The sequence below is a fragment of the Papio anubis genome, chromosome 5, assembly GCF_008728515.1.
Source record: "Papio anubis isolate 15944 chromosome 5, Panubis1.0, whole genome shotgun sequence".
In the NCBI taxonomy this organism is placed as follows: domain Eukaryota; kingdom Metazoa; phylum Chordata; class Mammalia; order Primates; family Cercopithecidae; genus Papio; species Papio anubis.
The window spans coordinates 68,007,367-68,017,850 of record NC_044980.1 but is presented as its reverse complement, the minus strand read 5'-3'; the positions used below and the strand labels follow the sequence as shown (position 1 = coordinate 68,017,850).

General features: G+C 41.8%; 1 protein-coding gene and 1 pseudogene across 1 annotated transcript; one reads left to right on the top strand and one right to left on the bottom strand.

The window, feature by feature from the left end:
- Positions 1–944: 944 nt before the first annotated feature.
- On the top strand, positions 945–7,334 carry LOC116274914 (annotated as a pseudogene).
- A 1,601-nt stretch (positions 7,335–8,935) lies between these two features.
- LOC116274913 (translation machinery-associated protein 7) lies at positions 8,936–9,327 on the bottom strand. Its single transcript, XM_031666226.1, has one exon. It carries the CDS (start codon positions 9,285–9,287, stop codon positions 9,093–9,095), a length of 195 nt encoding a protein of 64 aa, XP_031522086.1. The 5' UTR covers positions 9,288–9,327; the 3' UTR covers positions 8,936–9,092.
- Positions 9,328–10,484: the final 1,157 nt, after the last annotated feature.

Genomic DNA, 10,484 nt, shown 5'->3' with positions numbered 1-10,484 from the left:
CATCATTCTCAGCAAACTATTGCAAGAACAGAAAACCAAACACTGCATGTTCTCACTCATAGGTGGGAATTGAACGTTGAGATCACTCGGACATGGGAAGGGGAACATCACACACCGTGTCCTATTGTGGGGAGCGGGGAGGGTGGAGAAGGGAGGGAGGGCATTGGGAGTTATACCTGATGTAAATGACGAGTTGAAGGGTGCTGACGAGTTAATGGGTGCAGCACACCAACATGGCACATGTATACATATGTAACAAACCTGCACGTTGTGCACATGTACCCTAGAACTTAAAGTATAATAAAAATAACAATAATAATAATGGCCATTCTGACTGGTGTGAGGTGGTACCTCACTGTGGTTTTGATTTTCATTTCTCTGATGATTAGTGATGATGACCATTTTTTCATGTTTGTTGGCTGCTCATATAGCTTTTTTAAACAACCAAAAGCAGAGAGAATTCATTGCCAGCGGGCCTGCAATACAAAACAATGTTAAAGGAAGTTCTTCAAGAGGAAATAAATTGATACCAAATGGAAATTTGAATTTACACGTAAGGATGAAGAATGCCGGCCAAGCATGGTGGCTCATGTCTCTAATCCCAGAACTTTGGGAGGCTGAGGAGGGAGGATTGCTTGAGGTCATGAATTCAAGACCAGCCTGGCAACATAGCCAGATCCCATCTCTACAAAAAATTTAAAAATTAGCGAGGCATGGTGGCATGCACCTGTAGTCCTAACTATTTAGGAGGCTAATGCAGGAGGCTCCTTTGAATCCAGGAGTTCAGTGTTACTGTGAGCTATGATTGCACCACTACACTCCAGCCCAGATGACAGAGTAAGACCCTGTCTCTAAAATAAATAAATAAATGAAAATAAAATGTACAAAAAGGAATGAAGAATGCTGAAAATTATAAATATGTAGGTAATTATAGAAGACTTTTTTCTTATTTTAAATTTTATTTTGAATATAATTAGTTACATTTTAAAAAAAGAAGTATTGCAGAGTTTAAAATACCTGTAAAGTAAAATTTATGACAATACTAACATGCCAAAAAAAAAATAAGGATATAGGCAATTTGTATAACACTCTCAACTGATTTGACTAATTGACAACTATAGAACATTCCACCCAACAACAGAATACACATTCTTTTTAAGTGAACATAAAACATTCACCAAAGTAGAACATATTCTGAGCCATAAAACAAGTCTTAATACATAAAAAAGATCAAAATTATACAAAGCATATTATCTGACCACAACACAATTAAACTTAAAACCAATAACAGAAAGATACCTGGAAAAACCCCAAATACTTGGAAATTAAGCAAACATACTTCTAAATAACCCATAAGCCAAGGAAGAAAATCACGAGAGAAATTAGAAAATATTTTGAACCGAACAAAAGTGAAAGCCCCACATAATTACATTTGTGGGATGCAGCTATCTCAGTGATTTAAGATAATTTTTGGCATTAAATGCTGCTTTTAGAAAACAAAAAGGGTCAAAAATTAGTGTTCTAAGTTTCCACCTTAAGAAACTAGAAAAAGAAGGGCAAATTAAACCCAAAGTAAGCAGAAGAAAGGAAATAAGATCAGAAATCAATGAAATAGAAAATGGACAAAGAATAGAGCAAATCAATCAAACTAAAAGTTGGTTCTTTGAAAAGATCAGGAATGAGGCACTTACAAGAAGGTGTTGAGGGATAGGTTTTATTAAAGTAGAGTTTCTCAGGCTTAGTTGTACATTGAAATCACCTGGGGAACATTTAAAACTGCTGAGTTGGGGCTGTACGTCTGACTAATTTAGTCAGAATCTCCAGGCATTAGCACATGTTAAAGCTTTCCAGGTGATTCTAATGTTTGAGCTGAGTTTGAGAACCATCTTTAAGAGATGAGGCAAGGCCCAGTCTCTTCACAGTAGAACACCACCCCACACCCAACTACCCACTTGTTGGGATCTAACTTGGACTGGTCAGAGGCTCCAAAGTCAAATTCCCTCATCTCCTGCATGGATTTTATATGCCTGGCTGCTGGTGTTCCGAGGGTGCAGTAGGAGGAGGAGGATGAAATCTCTTCATTTGGTAGGTAGACTTTCACCCAGTTTCAATAGGGTGTCTCAGGCCTGGCTTGGATCCCTAAGTCTTCTCTGATTTGGTTTGTCCACAGAGTGAACCTCCAGTCTCCTGCCAGGATTGGGGAGAGGGCATCATCTGTTGTATAGGTCAAGGAGGAAATCTGGGAGTCTTGCTGCTCCCATTTATTTAAGCTGTCTTGTTTTCAGCCCTTCTCTGCACCCCTGCTTTCAGAGTCCCGGGTTCTGCCATGTTTGGCAGAGTGAGTCACCTTCTTGCTGCCTTCTCCTACGGCAGGCTTGGGGTTCTGTTTCCTTTGGTTTGATAAATCAGTCGGACATGCACATTCTTCTCTTTCCAGCTCCCAATTTTTTTTCTGTTGATTTTTTTTTGTCTCAGTTGTCTCCATTTCCAATCCCTTAGAACTTGCGGTTTGCCTTCTTTCCCCCTTTACTATCACTTTAGTGGGATTTCATGAGACAGTGGAGATACAAGTAAGTGTCTAATCTGCCACATTTAACCAGAAATTTTCCAGAGCCTTTTTAAAAAATCAGAGCACTTAATAATTATGTTAAAAGAGAAACATTTGACAAATTACATTTAGTAGAGTTTAATTGGGCAAAACATGAATCAGGAAGTTCTCAGCACCAGAACAGTTTCAGAGAAACTGGGGCTCCGACGGAGTTTAATACTCTGATCGAATAACACTTATAAACAGAAACAGAAATGCGATGTACAGGAAATGGAAGTGAGGTACTGAAGCATGGCTGCTGTGATTGGCCGAGACTCAGCCAGCTGTTACAAAAGCATACTCCTAAGCTGGGTTTTCAGTTTATTACATACTAAGTTTGGTTGCAGTTGTTATGTAAGGACTCAAATATGCCAGTATGGTGGCTTTTCTCAGGCCAAATTTAGTTTAACAATGGTAATCACTTTTAGCTCAGTTACCTTCACAGGAATGCAGAATGAGAGCTGTGGTGGTCTCCGGGATATAAGAGTACAATTACAGCAGATAATAATGGTTTTCCTGCTCATATTTCACAATTTTAATTCTCTAAATAAAATGAAATTGGATTGCAGAACTCCAAATCTAGTGCTTTTAGAATTGATTGCAAAGATTATTTTATATATATATATATATATATATAAAGATAGTATTTTGTTAGTAAGAGTTAAACCTGCCTCATTAATACTCATGTGTTTTGTTCTCCCATAATGCTTCTAGTGGTAGCAATCCTACTATGTTGTATTGACCAGAAAAAAAAAAGAAAAAGAATATGTAACTTTCTGTCTTCTCATTAGGAAGTCATAGTAGGCCTGTCGTTTCCTGGATGTCAGAAGCGTATCTGTACTGGTTCACTCTCAATACTCTTCCCTTGGGTTTTTAACCTTACGTTTGAACCAAGGGAAAAGCTGTTGGTCATTGCAGCCATGGACTTCACACCACAAAGCTACTGGCAAAGCAGTGGATTAAGCACGTACCCGGGATGGAGACCACCTGGGTTCTAGCCTGGGCATTGCCACTCTCTAACCTGATGACCCTGGGCAAGACAGGCCCCCTCTCTGGCCTTCTGGGTTTTGTAGAATAAAGGGGTGATTTGGATAACATCTCTGGATCTTTCTAGCTTGACAAATATTGTCTATACCAATTCTTACTGAAAATAAATGTCCCCAGAAGGATGTAGAAACGTAACCTGCTTTTATAGGGAAATGACCCAGAAGGGCTGGGCTGGGCCTAGCTCTACCTTCACCACCTCTTTCACTGGTGGTGTCCTGAGGGTAGTGATCACTTCTGGCATTTCAATGCTTATATAGAATTGGCCCAAATGTTGCTCCCTTTTCTCAGGTATCCCAGCCTGGGGCTAAAAGTATGTCTTTGTGCTTTTATGCCAGGTTCCAATCCCTGGCAGTTATGGTTTGTGGGTTGTTTTATTTCAAACAAAACAAATATAATGATTATATTTGGGCTTGAGGTCATTTTGGGGTTCTGAGATACTCCCCACTCATAACTAAGGCAAGGTCTGGAGCTAGAGGAAATAAACAGCCTTATAGACAAATTACGTGAAGCTGTGCAGATGAGCGGGCACCTGCCTGGCCCGGTTGGTTGTAATGTGCCGGGCATGCACTATATGAAACGGGCCACTTGTAGGGTATTATGGGTTGAATTATGTCCCCCAAAAAAGCAATCTTGAAATCCTGACCCCATGTGACCTTATTTGGAAATAGGGTAATTGGATGTAATGAATTATGATGAGGTCCTGCTGGAGTAGTGTGAACTTTTAATCCAATATGACTGGTGTCTTTATAAGAAGATGTTGATAAAATACAAGAGAAGGAGACACTGTGAAGATGGAAATAGAGACTAGAGTGATGCGGCTGTAAGCCAAGGAATGCCAAGGACTGCTGGCCACCACCAGAAGCTAGGAAGAGGCAGGGGAGGAGTCTATCCAGAGTCTCAGAGGGAGCATGGCCTTGTGAACACCTTGATTTTTGAGACTCTTAGCCTCCAGAGCTGTGACAGAATGTGTCCCTGTTGTCTTCAACTACCCAGTTTGGGTGGCTTACTTTATTATGGCAGCCGTAGGAAACTAATACGTAGCCAAGGTCAAGTCACCTTTGGCCATCACTAGCTATCATTCCAATTAAAAAGGCATCAAAGAAATGTTTAAACCTGGTAAGCTTTGAATATAATCAAATGATCATCAATATTTAAACCCTCAAGGTAGCCAATGAATGAAATGGAAAATTTTATACTTTCCAAGATGAATCCCTGCCATCGACCCATCTATATTTAAAACGTTGGACTTTGCTTCTTGGGTCTTATTGACATTCTGTCAACAAATGATTAAGTATGTATCAAGTGCCAAGAACTGTGCTAGGTGCTAGAGATACAGATATCAATAGGGAACAATATGTACCCCACTCCCTCCCAGAGTTCACATTCTTGTGAGAAACACGGACATTAAATATACTATTTCAAATAATAAATTGAAAGATTATATCCATGGAAAGGACCACAGTAGACAAGTTCAAGATGCCATGTCTGCATGTGATGGGAAATCTGACTGGCAGTGTAAATGTTAACCCCTGCTTTCCAAAAAGCCTCACTAAGCCAGCCTGATTTGTAGTCTTTGCTCAAATACTCCCACCGTGGCTGATGTCAAGCTCTCCTGCCACCACAGCAGGGTTAGCTAGCACAGGATGCACACACAGTAGCAGGCCACTCCATTCTATTTCCACCACACATTCCATTCTATTTCCATTGTGACCTCAGGAGCATAAATGTAGAATGTAATAAAATAATTAGAACATGAAAAGTTTTGAGTGTTTATTGCATTTGTTTTTATTATAACTTAATTGTAAATGTATGCCACTTAATTTATAATGCAATGTTTAACAATCGGCTTGCAAAATTCCACCTTTCGCCAGCTGGCAATAAGTTTGGAGCAGAGGGTTAAGGAAGGCTTTCCCATGGAGGTGACACTTAAAATAATGAATGTATTAGAATTAGTGAAGTAGAGAAGAGAGGAAGATGACCATTGCAGGCAGGGACCATGGCAAGTGAGAAGTTCCTGGGATTTAAGAGAGCCTGGTATACCTGAGAAACTGAAGGCAGAAAAGGTGAGGAAAAATAAGGAAAAATGAGGCCAAAAGGAGGACAGGGACCAAATCATGCATAGTCTTGTAGTCCATAGCGAGGATTTTGAACTTTATCTTAAATACAGTGGGAAACTATTGAAGGTGTGAAGCAAGGGAGTCATTATCAGATTTAGGTATTTAAAATATCCTTGTGCTCTGTGCATGGAATAAAACACTCAAAAGTAGATGTAAGACACTTAGAGCACAAGCACCAGAAGAAAAAGATGAATTGGACTTCAACAAAGTGAAAAACTTTTATACATTGTTGGGGCTCAAAAACCGATACCCCAAAATATGGCGCTTTGACCTGCTGAACTGAGCAAGAAGCCTCCAGGTCTCTGTGACCTTCCCCCGCCTCCTGCCTCTCCATCCTTTGTCTCTCCCTAAGCTCAGGATGAAGTTCTCTAAGTTCTCAAATCTGCCTAAAACCTGGACTCACCAAGGAAGAAAGCAATTGCTCTTTCATCTAGGCCGCCAACATGCCATCCAGACTGAGGAAGACCCGGCAACTTCGGGGCCACGTGAGCCACGGCCACGGCTGCACAGGGAAGCACCAGAAGCACCCCAGAGGCCATGGTAATGCTGGTGGTCTGCATCACCACAGGCTCAGCTTTGACAAATACCAGCCAGGCTACTTTGGGAAAGTCGGTATGGGGCATTACCACTTAAAGAGGAACCAGAGCTTCTGCCCACCTGTCAACCTTGACAAACTGTGGACTTAGGTCAGTGAGCAGACACGGGTGACTGCTGCTAAAAACTAGACTGGGGCTGCACCCATCATTGATGTGGTGCGATCGGGCTCCTGCAAAGTTCTGGGAAAGGAAAAACTCCCAAAGCAGCCTGTCATCGTGAAGGCCAAATTCTTCAGCAGAAGAGTTGAGGAGAAGATTTAAGGGAGTCAGGGGTCCTGTGTCCTGGTGGCTTGAAGCCACATGGAGGGAGGTTCCTTAAATGCTAACTACTTCTAAAAAAAGAAGAAGAAGAAAGTAATTACTTCTGGTCCCTTCCTTGGGTTTTCATTAACTGAACTCATATCACAGAAAGACTGAAATCTGTTAACACACCTGGACAGACTTTTGTCACAAACCATTGTCGGCTCTGGGCTCTGTGGGTTCAGCAGACTTTGTCCTTCAAACAGACTTTGTTCTTCAAGCCCATTGAATTCCCCTAAAAATCCGTTACTATCCCCACTAAAATTATCCACGATTCTTTGTCTCCCTTCCCCACTAAGAAGAAGGGAATGTAACTATCTGTGCCCCATTGTGGGGTTGGGCAATCATTCTATGGTTTTTTCCCATGCAGGCTAATAAGTTTGCATATCATTTTCCCCTATTAATCTGCCTTTTTTCAGGTGATTTTTCAGCAGACCTTCAGAGGGCAAAGGGGAAATTTTCCCTTGGCCCCTGTAGCATCAAAGGATACTACCAAGAGACTGAAAAGACAATTCACAGAACAGAGAAAATATTCACCAAATCACACATCTGATAAGGGTCTAATATCCAGAATATATAAAGGACGCTTACAACTAAAAACCAAACAATTCCATTTTAAATGTGCAGGTGGAGGCTGGACGTGGTGGCTCACACCTGTAATCCTCAGCCTTGGGAGGCTGAGGTGGGCGGATCATTTGAGGTCAGGAGTTCAAGACCAGCCTGGCCAACATGGTAAAACGCTGTCTGTACTAAAAATACAAAAATTAGCCAGGCATGGTGGCATACGCCTGTAATCACAGCTACTTGGGAGGCTTAGGCAGGAGAATTGCTTGAACCTGGCAGGTGGAGGTTGCAGTGAGCCAGGATCATGCCACTGCTCTCCAACCTGGGTGACAGAGTGAGGTGCCATTTTTTTAAAAAGTAAGTAAAATGTGCAGCTGGGTGTGGTGGCTCATACCTGCAATCCCAGCATTTTGAGAGGCTGAGGCAGGAGGATTGTTGAGGCCAGAAGTTCAAGACAGGCCTGGGCAACAGAGTTAGACCCTATCTCTACAAAAAATTTAAAAATTAGCTGTGCATGGTGGCATTCACTTGTAGCCCTACCGACTTGGGAAGCTGAGGTGGGAGGATCGCTTGAGCCCAGGAGGTTGAGGCTGCAATGAGCTATGATCATACCACTACACTCCAACCTGGGTGACAGAGCCCTGTCTCAAAAAACTAAAAATAAATAAAAATGGACAAAGGGCTCGAATAGACTTTTCTCCAAAGAAAAAGTGTATACAGTGGCCAACAAAGGAAATGATAAGATGCTGAACATCATGGGTCAGGAGGGAAATATAACTTAGAACCACAGTGAGATACCACTTCATGCCCACTAGGGTGACTATAATTAAAAACAATACCAGAAAATAGTAAGTGTAGTGAGGATGCAGAAAAATTGGAACCCTCATACATTGCTGGTGGAAACGTAAAATTATGTAGCTGCTGTGGAAAATTGTTGATTGTTCTTCAATAAGTTAAACACAGATTACCATATGACCCAGCAATTCCTCTCAAGTATATAACCCTGCAAATTTAAAAGAGATGATCAAACAAAAACATATACACAAATGCTCGTAGCAACATTATTCACAATAGCTAAAAGATAGAAACAACCCAAATGTCCCTCAACTGATGAATACATAAGCAAAATGTGGTATATCCATACAATGGAATATTATTTGGCCACAAAAAGAATAGTACTGATACATGCTACAACATGGATGAACCTTGCAAACATCCTGAATGAAAGAAGTTAGACACAAATGCCACATATTATATGGTTTCATTTTTATGAAATATCCAGAATAGGCAAATCTAGAGACACAAAGCAAATTAGTGCCTTGAGCTGGAGGAAGGGAGGAATAGGAAGTGCTGCTTAATGAATATGGGACTTTCTTTTGGGGTGATGAAAAGATTCTAGAACTAGATAATGGTGATGTTTGCACGACATTGTGAATGTGTTAAACCCCACTGAACTGTATACTTCAAAATGGTTAAAATGACCAAGTGTGGCAGCTCACGCCTGTAATCCCATCTCGACAAAAAATAAAATTAAAAAGATTGGGAGGCTGAGGCAGGAGAGTCACTTGAACCCAGGAGGCAGAGGTTGCAGTGAGCCGAGATTGTGCCGCTGCACTCCACCCTGAGTGACAGAGTAACACCCTGTCTCAAGAAAAAAAAAGAATTTAATAAGATGGTTAAAATGGTAAATTGTATGTGTATTGTGCCACAGTTTCTTTTTAAGATTTTTTTTTTTATAAAAGTTTATTCTTAAATGTACAACAGCTCCAAGACAACACTTAATTCCAGCTTTAGGTGGCAAAAGATGTCATGGCAGGGAATATAGACATTTAAATAAGGATGAAATAAAGGGTCACCATCTCCTCAGGCACAAGGAACAGCTTACTTTTTGCCAGATTTCTTAATTCCACCTGTGGCCAAGGGCCCCTTCCCCACGGCCTTTGCTTTTAGCTCCTCGAGTTTCTTCTGCTCCTCTTTTTGTTTCTGCTTGAAAGCCTTATCTTCCTCGTCCATCTCCTTGGCCTGCTTCTTAGGCTGTTTCAGTGGCTTCTTCTTGCCACCTTTGCGGCCAGACATGGTGCCTGCCGCCCCTTCCCCCTGTGCCACAATTAAAAAAAAAATGAATGCAAGGAGCCTGCGAGGAGATATTTGGTAGGCAGAATTGTGGAGACTGGGAGTGAGAAGAGTCAGTCAGTGGTATCCACCAAGTTTCTGACAATAGCAACACATGGGTGGCGATGCTATTTATCAAAATTGGAAATTCCAGAGGTAGAAATGGAAAGACCTAGAGTTCCTTTTTGGGCATGTTGTGACTGAATTGCCCGAGAAGCATCTTAGCAGAATTTCAGGAGGCAGTCGGCTACCTGCTATGTCTTCCTCATGCTTGTGACCTCATATTTCCAGATGGCTGCTGCGTTTCTAGGCTTCCTGTCCCTGTGCCATCAGAAAAGAAGGTGTGAGGGAGGAGTGCAGGAGGGCAAGAGAAAAATGTCTTCCCAGAAACTCAGCGTATGTCTCAGTGGTCAGGTGAGTGTCCCCTGGCCACCCTTTGCTGCAGGGAATGGGGTAGGGGAGTAATTTTACTCAGCACCATCCAAGGTAAATAAAGCTGGACACTAAAGTGGTAAGGACAGCTTTTAGCCCATAATATTACAATTGTAGTAGGGAAGAGGGTCCAGTGTGAACTGAAGTCAACTCTGATTTGCACAGAAGTAGTGGGTATTTTAAAGGGAGAATGGGCCTGGTGCTGTGGTTCACACCTGTAATCCCAGCACTTTGGGAGGTGCAGGCAGGAGGAGTTGAGACCTTGTCACTACAAAAAAATAATAATAATAAATTATCCAGGTGTGATGGCACATGGCTGTGGGCAACAAAATGAGACCCTGTCTCGATAAAAAATAAAGGGAAAGTGAGGCAGCAGGGAGGGTCTGAGTGGGGCTCAGTAGAATTAGGGTGAAAAATTACAAGGGTTGGTCAGTGTAAATGCCCATGAGGCAGCTGCATCCGCCACCTGGCATTTATCAAAGTTAGGATGCCACACAGGCTGGGAGACAGAGGCCCCTTCCTTCCTGATGATTATCGTTGTAAAGGGATTACCTTCACATGCTTGAGGAGGACACCCCTGAGTTGTAGGTGATACCTAGACATCTCAAAGGGGCAGCGAGAGGATCCTCAATTGTAAGCCCTTTGTAGTAAATGCTCTGAAAGTGGTGGGGCTTATCCTCAGGGGTTGGCTAAAAACAAATAGTGAATTCTCCTCGAAGCCTTTTCTTT

What these genes read in the sequence shown, in the direction of transcription:
- LOC116274913 (XM_031666226.1), bottom strand. Translation starts at nt 9,287, where the DNA reads ATGTCTGGCCGCAAAGGTGGCAAGAAGAAGCCACTGAAACAGCCTAAG.